Source organism: Cynocephalus volans, chromosome 6, assembly GCF_027409185.1.
Source record: "Cynocephalus volans isolate mCynVol1 chromosome 6, mCynVol1.pri, whole genome shotgun sequence".
In the NCBI taxonomy this organism is placed as follows: Eukaryota; Metazoa; Chordata; class Mammalia; order Dermoptera; family Cynocephalidae; genus Cynocephalus; species Cynocephalus volans.
Genome location: NC_084465.1, coordinates 136,630,089 through 136,650,917, shown reverse-complemented (window position 1 = coordinate 136,650,917; position 20,829 = coordinate 136,630,089). Strand labels below are relative to the sequence as shown.

Here is a 20,829-nt window from a genome sequence, read left to right as displayed (position 1 = left end):
CAGAAGTGCTGAACTGTGAGGTTACTATTGTAAGGCTAGCAAGGAGGCTGGAAATCTTTCAGGAAATCTGCATGGACTCTTGTTCTGATGAATGATCAGAACAAGAATTGGTAGATGATGCGGGGATCAGCATGAGCAAAGAAAGAGATGGAAATGAGTATAATATAATGAAGACAGTGGGATAGAAGGCTAAGTAGACCTACTGAGGCTAGATTCTACAGAACTCTGTAAGCCAGACAGACAACTACAAATGTAATATAAGGGGAACAGGGAGCCACTGTTGTTTTTAGAGCAGCGAGTGTGAAATGTCAGGGGAGACGATTACAGCTGGGGTAGTCACAGATCACAGTGATAGAGGTGACCTGAGGGTACCATCCTGGATCATGACTACTGAGAGCTGGGGATGGAAGTTTGTAGGGTCAAGACGGCTGAATATCAAGGGGGGATGGTACCACTCTAATGGTTCCTCAACAAAGGTACTGAAGGACTATGTCACCAGCACTCTGATAAATCCTGACACAGGAAATATTAGGCCGATTGCCACATTCCTTTTGCCTCATCATTTCTTCAAAATTATACTTTGAAATGCAGAATCATTACTGTCTAGATTTTCTTGTTTGAAAATTATTTTAGAACCCTTTCTATTATTGAATGGGCCTTCTCTTATTGTCTGTGCTGAGTCCCGCTTCTCGGCTTGATGAGAACATTCACAACCATCTGGAGGTATGATGTTCACAATGAAAGTAATTTTATGAATTGTGGTCAGCAAAGATTCCAGAGCGCACTGACAAGGCTGGGCTAGTCCTAATCTCAGGCAGAGACCGTTCTGTCTGTTAGTGATAGATTTGCTTTCAAAGTGTCACTTCCTGCTAGGTTGTGATAGATACAATGTCACAGAGAGAGAAGTGGTAAAACACCTCTGCCTCTAAAGTAAGTTCCTTTATGACCAAGAATGCGTTCTTTATTCAGTAAGTCTGTAAGGAAGCTCTTAGTAAAGACAAATGAATAAAAATATGGATTCCTGGGGTTGTTTTATTATTATAGTGTGACATAAAATAAAGAAATCCTGTTTGCTTTGGGTAGAAATTTAAGTAAAACAGAAGCTTTTAAAAACCACTAGTTCTGTTTCAGTTACAAGTTATTTCCTAATTCTGACTAAACTGTCTCTCACTTTTTATACATGTTATATTCTGTTCTGCTTTTTATGACTATTTCAGCCTGTTTTATATTTTGGACTTTTGTCTGCATGTTACTCTTAAAATATTTTTAAGTGTGGAGACTGGAAACGAACACCGTCTTAGTGTGGAACCAAAGCATAGATTTCTGCATTATGACACTGCATCTCAGTTTTGTTTATGGCAATTTCTCATATCTTTTTTTGCAATGAAGTTCTTAATGGCTGCTGCTAATTTAAAAATAAAATCCACTTATAAATAACTCCTCTTTGTAAAATTGGAATAATAATTTACTAAGAAAATCCTGCAGCTCTTTTTGCCTTGGCTTTAGAGCTTTCTCACCAAGGTCCTACTGATCGGAGGCAACACTGAACACACGCAGACCTTTCAGAAGGAGTGGAAAAGCTAAATCCTGACATTTTCCACCTCCCTGACGACAACAGTGTACACACACACAGTTGACCTTCATTTAATGTTGGCTCTGAGTCTCGTAACCAGCAAGAGCCTTTTAGGAGCCTTGTATCCTAATTCCCATGTCGCTACTGTTTAAAAAAGCTTGAGTTCTACGTCCGTTGCCACTCTTGGAAACAGCTATAAAAAGAAGAAATTACCCTCAAACGACTATGACCTTCCCAAATCATATATTGCACAGTTTGTCATAGTCCTTGAGATTTGGGCCAAAGGAAAAGCTTTTTCGAAACTTCTGTTTGTGTTCTGATTCCCTAGCAACAGTATCCCTGATAGAAATTGCATATAATTTCCAGGGGATTCCACACTTTTTTGTACAACGTGAAATAGAAACCACACTTTTAAAACTTTTTTCAGTTTCAAATAGTGTAACAGCCAAAAATGACTAAACCAACACAGAACAAATATGATGTTCAGTGTAAAACATTAATTTTTGTCCTCAGAGGTTTCACTTTTTGAGCATTTACTTAAATGTCACCACGTTTGTCTCAAACATCACGTATCTAAGGACGTGTTTTATGTGAGTGCCACTGTGTACTAAGAGGAATGAATGCCAGCCGCCAGTGGCATTATCTTACAAAAACAAAGGCGGAATCTCTGGTGTAGGACAGTAACTGCATTTTAGAAGAGTTAATATTCTTTCACATTCTATATATAAGTAATGACATTGATATACTTTGTCCCTGATTTTTTTCTCCTTCTAGTTATATAGATTTTACCACCTAAATGTTATTGTAAATTTATCTTAAGACATTAATTATGATAAAAATAAACTATATTGTCATATAAAGAGTAAATGAAAATATGATTAAATTCTTAGTGCATTGATTTAATTTATCATTACTTTTATTATTGATATTATCATTTAAAAAAATAACAGTTACCATGTGCTGGGTGTTTTAAAAATATTATCTCATGTCTCCTCCCGATAATGCTCTGAAATAAACATCATCCCCATATTATAGATGAGAAAACTGAGGAAGGGGCCTTAGAAAAGTTAAGTCACTTGCCCAAATTCACAAATCCAGTAAGCGCTGGAATCAGGACACAAAACCAAGTATATGATGTCAAACTCCAAAGCCTGTGCTTTAAATAGCACGCTCTGCCTCAAAGCAAATAATGTTTCCATGCAGCTTTTCATTGCAAGAAAGATTAATTGACATTGCAGTGTGAAAAAGGTCAGAGCTTATGGTAGATAATTTTGTAAGTAAATTCCCAAAATAACAAGTGTTTTAAAGAGATGTGTGCAGTCTTTTCCAATAAGTCAAGTTATGATTCCAAAGGCTCCCCAATAAATCAAACAATTCATTCTTTCTGCAGGTTCAAATAGCAATATGTAGGCGGGCGGGGGCACCCGTTGCTTGGCAAAGGACTAGTTCAAAATCACTGATGTTATTTGCCGTCCTTTAACACAGTGTCTGTTTTATTGCTCATTTATAAAGTGCTCTTCTTTTGGAGTTGCTATATATAGCTGATGGAATCTACTATCTGGGAGAAATCATGGAGGTCATCTAGTCTGTTACCAAGGATGAGTTTTGAAACTAGCTTACCGGAGGGAAGAGTTCTATTAAAGTGAAGAGCAAAAGCCCCAAAACACCTGGGCTTGACTTGGGGCAGACAAAGAGGGATGGAGTGGAGCACACGAGGACTTGGTTAATTTAGTTGTTCGGCCTCCCCTAAGCTAGGGACCCAGGCTGCCTGGCTGTCTGCAACATTTGCCCTGCAGGGGTCTGCAGCCCTGGATATTGTGACCACAAAAAAGAATCTTGTGGCTCAGGTTTGGACAGAGCTTGGAGGGTCAGAGGACAACATTACCATGGATGTGGTGCTGCTCACGTTTGTCCATTTGCCACTGGGGTGGAGTAACCTCCCTGTGGTGGAAAGGTTAGAGGTTGAGGGCAAAGAGAGGGTTGGAATTAGGGAGAGGCGAGTAATGGAGAGTCCTGGAGGCTCACCGAGCCCTGCAAAAATGCCGTGAACCAAAACAATGAAATTGAAAGAAGGCAGGTTTAGAATAAGTACTTCCAAATGGAAGTATGAGTGTTGAACTTAGAAATCGCATAAAGACATGTTTTCTCTGTCTTCGCCTGTCTGAGGGATTTCATGAAGTAGCTATTGGTAGCCTTAGGCATGACTACTTATTTTCTGGGAAATTAGTTCAGTTCCCTTGGTCTCATTTTATTTCCATGGCAGATACTTTTATACTGTATTTTGTTTAGAAATCTTCGATAATTTCAAAAATATGTAGGAGAAAGAGAAAGAGAGAGAGATTGATTTCTCCTGAAGAATTGTAAACAAGGACTTTCTACTGGGAAACCAGTTTTTAATTTGGTTAGAGTGAGTAGATTAGAAGTTAATCAAAATGAAGAGGTGACGAGGTTGGCTACACTTCTCTGGGTCAAAATGAAAGATTTTATCCTTTCATATACAGAAAATTAAAATTTATATTATGTGAAAACTCCTAAAATGTGGCAACATTGGATTTACTTCTCTTTAATAGTGTACTAAGGTGAGCACTTCAATATTCAGATTCAGGACATCTCAGATAATCAGACAGCTACGATAATCTTAAGTTTGAATATTTACATGGCATCTTGTATAGTAAATTAAAGGACATTTTATAGCACTGGACAGCACTGATTTTTGAGCTGTTTGTATCTATTTTCCAAGTCACTAACTTCATGTTATGGCTTATTCTTTCACTGTTTTTTTTTAAAATTTTTGTCTCTAACATTGAAACCTGATAACTCTACTCCAAATCCTGTAAAGAAACTGTCAAATAAAATGGATTATCACAAAGTCTGAGGCAGGGATGAAGTTCCTTCAGAAGAGGAAACTTTTTAAATCATTCTTAACTCCCAGAGGCTAAAACTCACTATGGTTTAACTCCTTAGTTCTTGGATTTACTTGTTTCCTCCTAATGTGATGCCTGGCCCCGTGTTTGTCGCTAGTTTTCTCAATAGTAGACTTTTTCTGCTTTCTTGAAAACCTTATCCTTGTCCACCCATCATCTAAACCTCAAGATGATAAATCAGAGGTAATTAATACAAGATGGAATAAGGAAAGCTCACAGATTCTCACTCCTGAAATGTTACACTCTCAGTTGCTACCAATTTGTGCCTGCCCGGGAGTGTAGCCATCTGGTTTATCAGGAAAAGAATGGGGACATATTAGCTTTCTAGGGCTGCTATAATGAATTGCCACAAACTGGGTGGCTTAAGACAACAGAAATTTATTCTCTTTGTTCTGGAGGCTGGAAGTCCAACGTCAAGGTGTTGGCAGGTCCATTTCTCTAAAGGCTCTAGAGAATTCTTCCTTGCCTTTCCCGGCTTCTGTTGGTTGCTGGCCATCCTTGGCTTTACTTGGCTTGTATATGTATCACTGCAATCTCTGTCTCCACCTTCTCATGGCCTTCTTCCTTCTGTGTGTCTGGGTCCAAATTTCCATTTTCTTATAAAGACACTAGTCATATTGGATTCCAGTCCTTCCCTAATCCAGCATGACCTCATTTTAACTCGATTACATTGGCAAAGACCCTATTTCCCAGTAAGGCCACATCCACAGGTTCCTGGTGGACATGAATTGGGGGGGGGGTACTATTCAACCCAATACAGGGGGTTCTGCAGCTGTGGATGACTTTCTCCTCCCCTGGACTCACCACACTTTGTTCTCTAATTTCTTATTGCTGTCTTCTTCTTCCTGTTTCCTCAGGAGCAATTTCACATTCTCTGGCCTTTCTATTACCTGATTTTCTTCTCAGATTTCATTTCTCGATCACTCCAGTTTGTGTCTCTGTCCTCACAGAATGCATGCTTGCTCATAAAATCCCCCAAAAAGTTAATCTGCAGGGCCAGCCCTGTGGCACACTCAGGAGAGTGCGGCGCTGGGAGCGCAACAGTGCTCCTGCCGCGGGTTCGGATCCTCTATAGGGATGGCCGGTGTGCTTGCTGGCTGAGCGCGGTGCGGCCGGTCACAAAAAGACAAAAAAAAAAAAAAAGTTAATCTGCAAATCCTTAAAGTCAGGTCCTCATGAATTCTGGGGCTCCACCCTTGGCCTCGTCTTCAGAGAGGACCACTGCTGTGGGTTGAATTTGTATCCTCCAAAGTCCATGTATTAGAAACTTAACCTGTACTGTGACAGTGTTAAGAGGGTGTGAAATCCTATTATAGTAATTAAAAGTGGGGCCTTGAAGAGGTAAGGACCATGCCCTAGTAAATGCCATAATAAGTTGGTGGTTTAATGGTGGTCTTGGACATGGTTCTAAGAGCTTTAAAAAGAGGGCACATGAGGAGCTCTTTGTCTCTCTCTGCTCTGCCATTCTGCCATGTGAGTTCTTTGTATCACTGTCACCACCAACAAGGCCTTCACCAGATGTGTTCCCTGGACTTTGGACTTCCTAGCCTCCGAAACTGTAAGCAATAAATATTGTTTCATTACAAATTACCCAGTTATAGGTATTTTGTTATAAGCAATAGAAACGGATTAATATAGCTAGTAACCTAGTTGTAGTCTTCTCTCCTAGTGGGACAGACACGTATCATTTGCCTATCACCTCCCAGGAGAGTGGCCATACTCTTTTAGACTGTTGGGGAGTCAACTGGTAACATCACTTTAGGAATTGCTGATTTTTTGTGGTTCTTATTACATGCCTGTCATCTATGGACACCTTTGGCCATTTTAAGGAGCTCACATTTCTCTTTACATCCTGACCTAAAAGTTCCTGTTCAAAATTCCTTCCATTACATTGTTGTATCTCCTGTAGATGTATCAGAAGTGAGGCCTGTATACTCCAGCAAATAGTTCACCTTGCCTGGGGCTGGACCTTCTTCAGATTCTGAGCTCTTAGTTTACCACTTCCTATCCTACCTGCCCCACCCACCAAAACAGTCCTTACTGGTAACTTCTCTCTGCGACCTCACTCCCTCCATAGGCTGCCTTTCTACACAATGGAGCAAATCAGCCTAACCAACGAGGCACATCTCAGGGTATTACAGAAGAGAAAGAGTTTTTACTTTTAAGTTATAGAAAAGCTATTAAAATATGTATCAATCATTTTGATGAAGTATGCGAGCATCATCATTTATTGCGTGTAAAATTTATTCTTTTTTACTATACTTTAGCTTTTTGGCTTCTTTTTAACATTAACCACTGATTTCCCAGGCATTTTCCTCAAAAATTAGAGGATAAGGATGTGAGGATGTCCTTGTTGGGTCAGTTCTCTCTTTTCTTCTATCCCTGATGGACTTTAGCCATTTCAAGCTGGCACTCCTCCTGAAGCTATCAGTTTATGGAATATAGTTTCAGGAAAATTCCAAGTATAAAGAGGTGATCGCATCGGTGCAATCACAGAGCAATGCAGAATGTATTTTTTAAACTTTGTGCCTTTAATTCCGTTTTGTTGTTTCAGTGTTGGTTTGCTTTTATTAAAGCTCTTTTATTAAACACACACACACACACACACACACACACGCAAACTTGAAGATAGGCTATACATAGGAGATTATTATTATTAGACTTTTTCTACTGGAATTTTATAACTCATAGCTTGTTTTAGACAAAAATGAAAACAGTATCAGCAAAGTTCTTTTATGAAAAAATTTTACATTTTCTACAAAAGTAGGCAGGTTTAGCAACAGCTTTTAACTAACTCTTCCTTGTTATGAGTTCAGGAGATCAACGTGTTTCCTGCTGATAAGGTAAGCACTTCCTTTCAGCTGTTGACTGGGAGTTTGAAGGAAAAATCAAATAGATTATCAGTCACCAGTAATGAAAGTTTTCCAAAGATTAACTATTTAAAACTGAAGAGCATAGGATTTTATTCCAGTTAAGCTTACATCTAATGATGTTACTATTTTAGAGTCTTTCAGATTTGCCTCAAAGTCAATAAAAAGATTTTTGCTTTGTTTACTTTTTCAAGGTTGCTATGGTGATTTTTTTCCCCCCAGTGGACAGACAGAACAGTAATTAGAGCAGTGTTCAATATTGTCATTCCTTTGGGCTGACATGCTCAACAAAGCACAGTGGAGAGAAACAGAACTGGGGGTGGGGTTGAGGGGGTGGGTTTTGCCACCAAATCTGCCATTTACTACATGACGTGGGAAAGTCCCACACTCCCTTGAGCCTCACTTTGCTCATCTCTAAAACGGACCTCACATTATCATTCTTGCCTACCTCATATCATTCTTATGAATTTCAATTAAGATAATGTACCTATTAAAAGCACTTTGAAAACTACCATATAAGTATGGACAGTCTTTAAAAATATGTTGTAGCTTAATGAACAACCAATTTCTTACCTCTTCTATTCACGAAGGCTTTTTAGCCAGTAATTCCTCTAGCTCCAAGTCTTTCTCTAATCTCAAACCATATCTGGATAAAATCTAGTTAAGGTTTAATACATGGCACATAGGAGTGGTTATCATACGCGAGACAATTAGCTAAAAATCTTACCTCGATTGTTTCATTTAATCTATATAGAAACCCTATGAGGTTAGTATTAATACTGTTACAGATGAAGAAATTAAGGATTAGAGAGGTTAAATTACTCATCTAAAAAGCATCATAGCCAGTATTGTAACCCACCTTGTCTAATGCGATAGTCTATGCTCTATCTGGTATGCTATAATGTTTCCAAAAGTTTTGCAATCCGATATGCCAATTAAACAGTTCTAAAATCATGTTTCCTCCATGGAAACCTTTTCATGCCAGTGGAGTGCAAAGAGCTCCTATCTCTATATCTCCTAAATATGTAACTCTCAAAACTCCTTATTCTTCATTCTGTTTTTCTCTCCTTGGTTGGTATTTTCATCATTTAATCATTTTCTTTGTGTAGACCCCTGAAATGCTTCCCTAAGTAATTGCCATCTATGAGGATTTTAGATTACAGATGTCCAGGTGTAAAAACTTCTCTATTTCTTTTACGTTCTATTATTCAACCAGATGTGTAACATGTGGATGAAGAGGATGTTGGAAGTCTAAACATCATCTCCTATGTTATTTCCTGGCAGCTGTTAGTTGATCTGTCCTGCAGCAATTTCCTACCCCTTCCCGTGACCCCTTGGTCATGCACCCAGAGTCACAAATATGAGTGACAATGACATGATGATTTATTTATTCTTATTTGTAACTTACGGCCACTTAATATGTAAAAGGTAAAATAGAATTCACTGCTTGTTTTTTACAAAGCAAAACTTACTGAAATTACTCTTTGCACACTGAAAGAAAGCAAAAATAATTTAATGACTTGCAGCAGGGTGTGTGTGTAAAGCACTTTTTATGTCTACAAGTGTTCATTTTTTGAGAGACATTAAGTATACCTGGCCTCTGCAGCACTGCTTATGCGATGGCATATGCTCAATAAATACTTATTAAGTAAATGAATGAATGAAGGGAATTTGAAACTTATTTTATCTCTTTCAAAATTTATAAATACAAAGATGCAGTTAAATTTCTACTGTAACTATCAGAATTAACTTTATTTTCTAGTAAGTTTTAACCATAAAACACCACTAAATTAGTGTATTCCATTTTACATGTGATGTGAACTTTCAAATCAAATTTCTCACCTTTTAGTATGTTAAGCCTCAGATGGTAGTGAGAGCATAAAGGAGAAAAAACAACTTCAAGGAGTTTTCAAGCTCCAGCAGTTCCTTTCTCTCTTTCTCACAGCTACACAGTATTTTCTCCCAGTAGGGTATCACTTATAATAATATTGAAATTTCCCTTTAAAAGACACACAGACACACATGCTATTGATAACAAACAGAACATGACATTTCTAAAAATAAAACTTTGCTTCATTTTTTTCTTTTTTTCTACTCTTTTTTATTGTTTGTTCTAAATCTTAGGAAAAAGGACACTATGTGTCTACAGAGCTGTACAGTAATTTTTCAAAGAATTCCTAATTGCTGAGAAGCTAATATTACCATTCCAATTTACAGTGACTAGTTTAAGGGTACTGTATCCTGTTATTTGCAAAAGAATTCAAAAGGAAACCTGAAAACAATTGGAAAAGACAATGGAAAAATGTTATGCAGAGTTTTAGATTAATAAACTATGATAAAAGAAATTGAATTAGATTGGCTGATGAACTAAAGCTAAATAAAAATGCAGAGATGAGATATCAAAGCTTCCATTTCCCTGTTCTCTTCTGTATCACACAGCTGTGAAGTTATTTTCCTCAAAAGATTTTTTCATTGAATTATTTGTTTGATACAGCTGATACCGAGAACCATATGAGCTGAAAATGTGGGTCAAAAAAAAAATTGGGGTAACAGAATGGCTCTGCTTAGCTGTAATTTATTTTAGTAAAAGGTGCTACATCTTAACACAATTTATATAGCCACAGTGGTGTCCAAATACAGGAAGCATCACTGGATAAAATGCAGTGCAAATGATGCTCCCTTGAGTTGGGCAGTGGTACTGAAGATACGTACAATCTGTGCTGATTTTAGCTTCAGGAATATTTTCCATGTGTTGTTATAGTAGAACAAATATTTTCCGATCTTTTATGGAACTTCTGTTTTTTTTGACAGTCACCATAGTCTATAAACAATGTCAATCAACATATCTAATTTTAAACAACTTTTTCGTCAGTTTTAGAAACCAAAGTAGTAACTTTATAGGACATAGTGAAAATATTACGCAGTGCAACAAATTTAAAGTCAGAAAACAGAAAGATTTTCAAGGGGAAGCAGGAGTCTAGCAACTCAAGAAGATGGTAGCTCTTTGAGCTAGAGTAGGATTTCTTTACCAAACCAAGATTCTTCTAATTCTCCTCAGTTCTTTTCAGTTAAGTGAGGATTCTGTATGGAGAAAATTTTTTTAACTTTTAAAACTTTTTTCTTACTCACTCTACAGGAGGAATTTGCAGAGGGTGGACAGTAGACAAGATCTCAGTGTACGGATCTTACTTTTGAAGTCATGGTAGTTTAATTGATGTGAAAATGCACATTTATTCACAATGGAGTGAGCAGGCACTATTTTTTTTTTTTAAACATGAAAAGCCTTGATGCAGAATAAGAGAAGGTACCTGGAAGAATTTACCAACCAATAAAGAATATTTCAAAAAAAAAAAAAAAAAATAGAAAAGGAGGCCTGGAAATGTGAACAGAGCAAAAAATGTCCTTTTAATCACCAACAATTATTGTTGGAAAACAAGATAACCTATCTCTTTTTTTTCCCTAATTTTGTCTATAATAAACCTTCCTCAAATTTTACTTCTTCTACAAAGGTTTCTCTCCCTCCCCTACTGAAATCTCTGTCTGAATTCCTGCAAATTCTGTGAAAACCTGTATAGGATAGTAACACAGTACTCTGGTGTCCTGGCTGCACCACTTCGAATCCCGGCAACCTTGAGCAAGCCACTTGACCTCTGTTTGCACTGATTTCCTCATTTAAGAAGTACAGATAATAAGTATCTACCTTATGTGGTCATTATGAGCATTAAAATAGGAAATACCTGTAAAGCACATGTAAGCGCTCAATGAACAGTGGGATTTTTTTACTTTATACCAAATATCACACCATTTGATTATTTGTTGTAATGATCTGCCTGAATTGCTTTCTAAGGTATATTATATAAACATTCATAAACATATCCTGCTGTCTTTTTCCTTGGTAGGGCTTCACATATTTGTTGTGTTTTTTTTTCCCTTATATATGTTCCCTGGGTCAGGATCTATATTGTTTACTTTTTTATTTCCTACAGTCTTTTGTACAGAGCTGAAGATTTTTAGCACTTAGAATTCTTGTTCTTAGATGCGAAAGGGATTTAGAAATAAGGTATGAGGACCCTGAAGGACACTGAAGACCCAGAGACGTGAAGTTCACGGTCTAACACTGCTCACATAGTCCATTGTACTTCCTACTATGTAATTCTTACCTAAATATAATGAAGAAAATCTAAAATTAGAATAACATTTTGAATAAAAGGTACCAAAGGTTTGAAGTGGTGAGAATAAGGACCTAGTATGGTTGTACTGATTGATACAATCAATGTTTTTTTTTTAAAAAAGAATAAGTTTAGTAAGTGGTAGCCATGATTTTTCTTCTCACTGTTTTATAACTTCATAATTATAACTTCATGATTTTCTCCTAAATTAGGCATTGTGTACGTTTGTTGACCTTTTGCTGAGTTGAACTTTTGAGTGTTTTCCAGTGGCTCCTGCCCACTCTAACTGACTGAGCCTTGTTGTTTTAACAGGCTGTGGTGGGGAGTTGTCTGGAGCTTCTGGCTTCTTCAGCAGCCCCGGGTATCCTAACGGGTATCCACCCAACAGGGAGTGCATCTGGTATGTTACCACCACCCCTGGAAGTAGCATCCAGCTCACCATCTATGACTTTGATGTGGAGTATCATGCAAGATGCAACTATGACGTCCTGGAGGTAGGAAGTGAGATTGTTTTGCAGCACATTCCAAAATTTGGAGAAGAACTGGAAATCACTTGGTAAAGATCTTCGAATTCTTTCCAGTGGCAGCAGTGTTCTATTAGACATTTTAATGAGTATCAGCCCTTCGTGAATAATATTGGGAGACATAAGGGATTAATATCCTACTTTGTGTTTCCCTCAAATCAGACAGTTTCATTAGGAGGTGGAGCCAGAAAGCAGGAGTAAGGGACTTGTGTAGTGAAGGAGTGGAGGAGGGAGCCCCTGGAGGCCACTTGGGCTCAATCCCGCCGCAGGACCAGAGGCTGAGGAATTGGTCTTCTAACTCTGGTCCCTGTTGATGAGGACTGCGTTTGGGATTGTTAACACCTTACACTTCCGGTCTGAGAAAGATCCCTTAGGAAAAGCATTTGGCGGCAGAGTGTGGAGAGGAGATGCTGGCAGCAGGTGCAGGAGCTGCCTGCCACAGCTGCAGCTGCAACTTGAGGTGGGTCAATGTGGTGCATCTGCTGCAGACAGCTTTTTAAAAAAGTGGTCACTCAGTTAGTGTGAGGCATTTGAAGATGAGAACGTTTCCAACACTACTGCAAAGGGTGGATCTTAGATCATTAAGATGGCCTTTGAGAATCCTGGGCCCCAAAGTTTATTATAATCAGCTTTTTATTGGAGAAGTCAATCTAGTTGTTAGGATATATACATATCTTGGACTTTGACCTGTGTGCAAAATTTAATGGTTTCCAAGTACACACAAAATTCCTGTCACCTCAGCTGTAGGGACTGCTGTAGCACATCATGAGGATTCTATATCTAGCAGAACTTGAATTCCATGAGGCTGGGTGTTTATTTTTGCTTTGTTTTACTGGTATATCCTAGTGACACAGAGTCCCTTGAAAGTAGTAAACACTCAATAGATGTTTGTCTAATGAATGAAAGCATCCAAATCTCTGACTGACACACCGTAATTACACGCACTTAGGGAGGTTTACAAAGGAATTTTTGCATCCATTTTCTCATTTGGATGTTAAGTAATCCCATGAGGTAAGAGAAGAATTTGTCCCCGTTTTACAGTTGTCAAAACCAAGGCTCAAAAAGATGAATGGTTTTTTCCATGACCACATGGATGATGAGTGGAAGAGCTGAACTGAACCCCGTCACTACTCAATAGTCCACGTAAGCCAGTACAAGACCATAGATGTATGCTGTGTGCAGGGGATTGAAATAAGTAGCATGTGCTTTTATAGGATCACTAGGAGTTATATGTAGTAGCTCAAGTCCCTCAAAAAGAGGCTAATGCTCCAGGAAATGAAAGCAGAGAAACACCTGGTAAGTCTTTGGATCAAACCCATCCCCCTGTCTTCCTGGAAGTACTGCTGCCGAGTCACAGCTCCATCTCAGAGGAGGATCAGTGTTGCAGGAAGAGATAACAAGGTACCTCCTGAAATTCACGCTCGCAGCATGAAGTAGGACCAGCACTCGCATGGGGAATGCTCACATGGTCTCTCTTGCCAGCAAGCATGATTCTCGGTTGCATAAAACCCCTTAATACTTACAGAGGGCTGGGGCAGAGCTTCCACAGCCATGTGCAGTGTTCCAAACACTTCATTTTCATATTCCAAAGCACATGTGACTGCTGCCCACTTGGCAAAATGTAAATGGGTTCATTGTGCTTTGGGTTTTGTCACACTCATTACGTGCTCCTTGTGAATGGCCTCCAGGACACAGGGACAAAACCAGGCAGCAGGCAGCACTCAGGAAGGGTCCTGCCTGACAGAAATGGCTGTGGAGAGAGGGAGCCGGTCATCTGCTTTGGGGGAATATTTTGAGGCCCTTAAATATTTGGGGGAAGTTTTTTTCTTAAAACTGAAATGAGCAACCCCCTGATTTTTTGTTAAAAATTTTTATTTCGCTTCTCTGCAAATGCTTAATCAGGTGGAAAGTACTGTAATAAATTTGGGTTAATGACAGTAAAATTATTTTTTCCATCCCTCATTCCTTAGTCACTGATAACATGTTAGCAGTAGGTTTTAGAATTTGTTACCACCAGTGGGTGTGTGGTCTGGAAATATTGCTAACTTTCTCAGCTGGCAAATTCATCCTTCCTGTTCTGTTGAGTGCAGCCAAGTAGGACCTTATTGTCACCAGATTGGGTTTACCTGGATTTCACCAAATTTAACCAGCAGCCATATTTTTCCCTCTCAAAAATCAGTGTCCAGAAAACTGGCCAGCTGCATAAAGCAACAGCCGTTTGGTTACTCATAACCCCGGAATGCTGACTTGATTGTAACAATAAATGGAACTAACAGAGCAGAAAGAAATGTTCAAAACAGATTAAAACCATAGGCTTTGAAATGTTCTCCATCCCGAGCATTTGCTAAAAACACATTTTTTAATCTCTGATCATCAGACCAATTCTTTTTCCCCCCGAAGTTTAGTCATATGCTGTAGTCGAATGAACCCCACCCTGAATTCTTTCCATCTTTTCCCTCTTTTGAAGAGTCATATGCTGTCAGTTATGTTTGTGGAATCCAAGAGTATCATTCTATTGTTTTGATCATGGAAACACTCCAGCTGATTTTATTTCAATCTCTGAAAAGGTTGTGTAGAGGCAAGCTGAACTGGCCTCACGCAGTGAAGAGAATCCACTCCTTGCAATACAGCAGGACAATTGCTTGGGGTGGACGGTTAGCTCCTTCTGGTCTCTCTTCAGTGTCCTTTATGAGCTCAGCTCGGTGACAGGGGGAGCAAAGAATGTCAAAAGTGGCAGTGTTTATTCTTCTGGAGGCTTCCAGACCCAGCCAACTCATACGCATTATGTTTGTGATCTCAAGGGGACGCATGAGCAGGAAAAACAAAAGATATTTTGCCGACGTGTGAGTTTTCTTTATTAGAACTTAAAGCTTGCACTCAGTGTTCTCTCCAAATACGTGCTGCCTACTGGGCTTGCATGATTAGGAGCACAGTCGTCAGTTTCCTGCTCTGGGGACTGCACTCTGGGTGAGCCGGTAGGGAGATCTCGAAAATGGGAAAGAATGATCTGAACAAGAAGCGATCTTGTGTCTTCCATTTGCATATGTGTACGTGTAAAGGACCACACAAGGCTCTTCCTAAAGTCCTGCTTTTGGTGGGACTTAGGGGGCCCACAGACATCAGCTCCTCCTAATGAAAATAAGCCTGAAGCAGTCAGTCTGCTTCATTCCTTTGCAATTACAGTCCTTGTGCTCAGCCCTCTGTAGAACAGCAGTTTCATTCATTTTGGCCTTTCCTGCATGGCTTGGGGGGAATTAATCAGACAAAGAGATCATTATAGATTCAAATCACACACTCCTCCCCAAAAGTAGGCTTCTTGTTCTCTCCCTCCCCCCAGAGAACACTTGAGTGATTTCCCCATCAGTCAGCGGTGGGCCCGAGGAGTGGGGGGAGAGTGGCCCAGATGGGAGAGGTGGGCAGTCGCTGGGTGAGAGCTGCTTCTCTTGCTTTGGCCCTGAGAACAGATTTGTGTGAAGGACTCAGATACCAATATACCTGAAAACAGTCACCAAAAATGGCCTTTCCTCTATAAATTCAAGTTTGACAAGACCTGAACCACCCCTCCTCCCCTCTGCACATGCCAGATAAACAGGGCCCAGGGGACTGAGAAGCCTGTGTGAGAGGATCCTGGAAGCCTGGCCTGGGCTGAGCTACACTGGCCTGCAGGATGCTGTATGTGACACCAAGGGGACCTGTGTGGAGGGATGTGTCTCTGGGCATTGTGTCCCAGTCACACAGTTTGGCAAATTTGGAGGAGCCCAAGTCTGAAGATGAGGTGATGGACCTAGAGATCCATCTAGATGGATGTGCTTGGTCGAGTTCCTGGGGTGGTTGTGCTGGGAGGAGGGACAGAGGGAGGATCTGTAGCATTTCCTTCTGTAGGATACTCCAGAACACACTTATAGAGGTCATATTTTCCCTCCCTCAAGAAGCAAAAACGTTATACTGAATGCCTAAACTTATAAAATATTCAGTTTGCAGGGTAGGTGGAAATTCCTAAAAATATAAGTGGGAAATCAATAACCTTCAGTGAATTCAATTTCATAAACAAAATGGCTTTATGCTAAGACTATCCATATGTGCGTATAAGAGTTAGAAAATCAGACTTAATGCTTTATTATCTGCAGTGTCTCGGCCAGGCAAAGCAGGAAATCCCATGAAGACACGAAAAAGAGGAAGAGGGGAGATAAGGAAGGTTCTGGAATAATCTATTCAGTCCACTTCTGCAATTTTGGCTGATGAAACAAGCAGGCATTTCACGTGTGATTGCGCTTGTGTGTTCCAAAGGCTGAGGGAGTGCCTCCGAAAAGTCAGCACAAGTTTATAGTTCATCCCCACCCAGGGAGGCTGAAGTTTCAATGTCTAATCATAATAGAATCCAAGAGCAGGTGGTAAAATAAGAGCAAGGGGCAGGGCTGTCATTGCTTAAACAGATCCCTTAATTTAAGTCCTTTTTTCAAAATCCCACCTTAGGTCTATGGAGGTCCTGATTTCCACTCTCCCAGAATGACCCAGTTGTGTGCCCAAAGATCATCTGAGAGCCCCATGCAGGTCTCCAGCACTGGAAACAAGCTAGCAATCCGATTCAAGACCGACAGCTCTATAAATGGGAGAGGCTTCAATGCCTCATGGCAAGCAGTCCCTGGAGGTGAGTGTAAAAGGACGCATCGTAGAAAACTTCACCTGAGCCCTTATTAAATTTCATGACATGATCAGACCCTGATAACTTTGTGACTTCCCAGATGGCTAACACTGCCTTGGCATATACTCTTCCCTAAAAAAGGTGATATAGAATTCAACTCTGTGTCACCATGTATGTGAAAACAAGGATGTAAGCATGCAAGTCCATGATGACGGCATTATTAGGGTGATTGGCTAGACTTGCTTACTCTCCAAGGGACTTGGGTCTGTTAATCACCTCCAATCTAGGCATCAGTGAATGAATGGTACATGACCTCAAGCCATAGCATAGACCTTTGTCTTCTTGGCAAATGCGAAAATTGTAAATGTTAAATTTGTGAATTCCAAGGAATCACTGTGTGTTGTATAGTGATTTTCTGCCCAAGATCTTAGGAAGTCTAAATGAATTATCTCTTACAGATTTTTTTAAATAACAAACTTTGGCACAAAATATTTTAATAAACATTAACTCATTCAACTACTAATAATAGCTACATTTATGGAATGCTTACTATGTGCCAGGCACTTTTCTATTTTACAAGGATTGTCTCATTTAATCCTCACAACCACACTATGAGGGAGATTCATTTCATATCCTCATCTTACTTATGAGGAAACCAAAGCTTAGAGAGGTTAGGGACTTGCCGAAGTCCCACAGCTGGAAAATGCCAAAGCAGAGATGTGATCAAGGCCACCTTATGGCCCTACTTCTTCATTTCTAAGGTAATATAGTAACTGTATGAGATTCTCTTAAAGTTAATTATGTATGACTCTAAATGCATGCACACATACACACACATAGTGTTTCATTACCACCAAATGATTCTCAATTATTAGAAAATAGTGCTGCATTTTTCTGTTATTGTTTTATATTACCACAAATCCAAGAAAAGTTGGGTCATAGCAGCAGACGTTGCCCTGAAAGGTGTTTGATATCATCATAGGAATTTTAAAAACTAAGTAACTGTACTACATCCAGAATATTAAATTTTTAAAAGGCAGATTTAAATTATTTATAAAAGCATACACTACTGAATTATCAAAATTCTTGGAAGGGAATGTGTTATTCTTGCAGTATGCTATATTTTTAGAGGACAATGAAGAGGTGTTTCATGACTTTGTGAAAACATGACTTCATTTGCACGTATTATTATTTTTTTTAAATAACTTCTGGCATCAGTATTTAGAGTGTTGGAAGTATTTTCTTAGTGTCATCCATGTCATTCTTCTTATTTCTGTTGAGATAAATGAATTACTGGTGAATATTCAGTTCTTCAAAGTTTCTAGTGCAGGCTAACTAAAACTGATAGTGAAGCAAAGTAGTGTATTGATCTGTACTACCATGTAATGATATTGATCACATAGTATAATATAGATAGTATAGATATTGATCTGTATACTATCAGGTAATGCTATAGTTTTATGCATCAGGGATTCCTCTCATTGTTGCACTGGGTTTTCCACTTACAGGTTGTGGTGGGATTTTCCAGGCTCCCAATGGAGAGATTCATTCTCCAAATTACCCCAGCCCATACAGGAGTAATACAGACTGTTCCTGGGTCATTCGAGTTGACAAAAATCACCGTGTTCTCTTGAACTTCACTGACTTTGATCTTGAGCCTGCAGACTCTTGTATTATGGTAAGTGACACAAATTTCAAGCATTGTCTCCCATCAAACCTGGGTCAAAACATTGCTATATGAGCACATTTAGTGAATGTATTAGTTATGGGTGTTTTTGACAGCAAATCACAGGAAACCCAACTAGTAGCAATTTAAAATATGAGGATATTTGGGCTGGCTGGTTAGCTCAGTTGGTTAGAGTGTGGTGTTGTAATACCAAGATCAAGGGTTCAGATCCCTGTACTGGCCAGCCTCCAAAAACAAACATATATATAAAATATGAGGACATTTATTTTTTTAATCTAAAAACAAATCAAGAGGTAGATAATCTCATGGTTTGTTAAGCAATCAGCTTCTGCTCTACTATTATTAGTGTGTTGGCTTTTTATTTTGTGTTTGTTACTTCACGATCAAAAAATTTCTATAGCAGCTCTGAACATTCTGTCTGAATCCAAATCTGGAGAAAGGGAGAAGAAATAGTAGTGTTAGTGGTTTTTGTTTGTTTTGTTTTTATTAACCAGGAAAGAAAATTTTCCACAGAAGCCCCTGTCCCCCACCTGCCTGTACATATCATTGGCCAGAATTGGCTGAAAAGGAGATTAGAAAAGTATAGTAGAAAGCATTTATCATAGCTTGTTTAGATCAATTATTGTTAAACCTTTGAGTTCTCACAGGGGTCTGCTTTTCTTGAGGTCAGGATATCTTAGTCTGCCACTTGAACAAGTAATTGTTCTGATAGGACAGAATAGGTGGGGGGATGGGGCGGAGGAGAAATGATTAGTTGGGTAGATGACAAAGTATCTGCTATGACTAACAACCTCCATTCTTACTTAAAATTAATCTGTGTGCTTAATGTAAGAGTGAATGAGGTTTTATTTTTCTATTTTTAATTTAAAATTTTTGATTACCTGTTTTTCTAACAAAAGGCCTTCTGTCTTTTGTTTGCATTTATAGGCATTTTATTCCAATAGAAACCAGATTTTCTTGGTTAATGGCTCTTTCTATTTTAGCTTCCTGACAGTTTCTTATGTAAACTCCAACTGGTTAGCTTCTTTTGAATTTAACTCAAGAAAACTCAAAGGTTGTTTCACATTTGTCAAAGTAGTACAATCTCATGGTGTGATTTCAAGTATTATTTTATAAGATTAGATCATTAATAAAGGTTCAGTTGATTTATGTCTGTATATTAACCTTCCAAATGAGTCTTAAGTTGGCAAAGCATCACATAGACTTAAGGTATAGGACATTCACTTTTTGTAATGCTAACTTGAACTAACTCTACTGACAAAGACAATTTAAACTTTTTCAATGACATTTAAAAACATCTCTCTAAATGCAGCAAAAGACAAGGTAGTGGACAATTTCTGAGTTAATATCTGAGAGAGGTGTGAGCCCAGTATTAGGGACTGTTTTTGCCTACAGGACATTTACTAATCCAGAAAGGTTTAGCAGCACTTCTGAGAGCCTCTGATGGCAAAGAGGACCAAAGTTTGAGTCCAAGGCCTGATTGGGCTGGAAGTCCTGGTAAACCATTTATATCCTAGGTAAAATGAAAGTAAAACAGCATTCACTGAGACTGCATCCTAGCTTCTAGTTACCTGAGTGGCCCTCCAAAAATCTCAAGCCATGGAATGAGAGGGAATTCTGTACTGCTAATGCATTGGAGCATTGGGAATCTTGCAAAATGCAATTTAAAATCTTTTTTTAAAGGAGATATAATCATCCTAGACCGCATTTCTACCAATAATTTCTTATATGCAATAGCCAACACACTATCAAAGATATTCATATATACAAGAGAACAATATAACATGAAAGAGATACAACGTAAATAACAGACAATGAAAACAAACACATTAATATGCCAAATACTAAAATTGCCAGGCACAGATTGCTAAACAACTGTAATTATTAAGCTCATGGAGATAAAAGCCAAAGTAAAAACTTACCCAACAAACTGCAAACTATAAAAAGTGACATTGCAAATATGAAAAAAACAATTAAAAAATTTAGAAGTGATAAATACAATAGCTAAAATCAAGACCTCAACAGAAGGGATTTTGGGGAGATTAGACAGATTGGACAGAGATTAGGAGAGAAATAGTGAACTAGAAGATAGATCAGGACAATCTATCTGGAAAAAGCAAAATTTATGTGGATAAGCAAAAGGATGGAAAATACAGAAAAGAGGTTAAGACACATAGAGGATGCATAGAAAGGGCATAACATACATTTAATTGGAATCCCAGAAGGAAAAGAGAAATAAATGGAGCAGAAGAAATATTTGAAGAGTTAATGACTTAATACTTTTCCAAAACTGATGAAAGATTTCATCTGATAAAAGTTAGAATCCCCCAAAATCCAACCAGCCCAGCCAAGTAGGATAAATAGAATGACATACTTATCTAAAAAAAAAAAAAAAAAAAAAAAAAACCTCAAAACCATAAAGATAGAGAAAATATGTTAA

General features: G+C 38.6%; 1 protein-coding gene across 1 annotated transcript in view; it reads left to right on the top strand.

The window, feature by feature from the left end:
- CUBN (cubilin) overlaps positions 1-20,829 on the top strand; it is a 253,314-nt gene that overhangs the window by 102,343 nt on the left and 130,142 nt on the right. Inside the window, exons 29-31 of the mRNA XM_063099467.1 lie at positions 11,849-12,030; positions 16,534-16,708; positions 18,211-18,380. Coding sequence (XP_062955537.1) covers positions 11,849-12,030; positions 16,534-16,708; positions 18,211-18,380 — 527 coding nt within the window. The remainder of the gene's footprint in view (positions 1-11,848; positions 12,031-16,533; positions 16,709-18,210; positions 18,381-20,829) is intronic.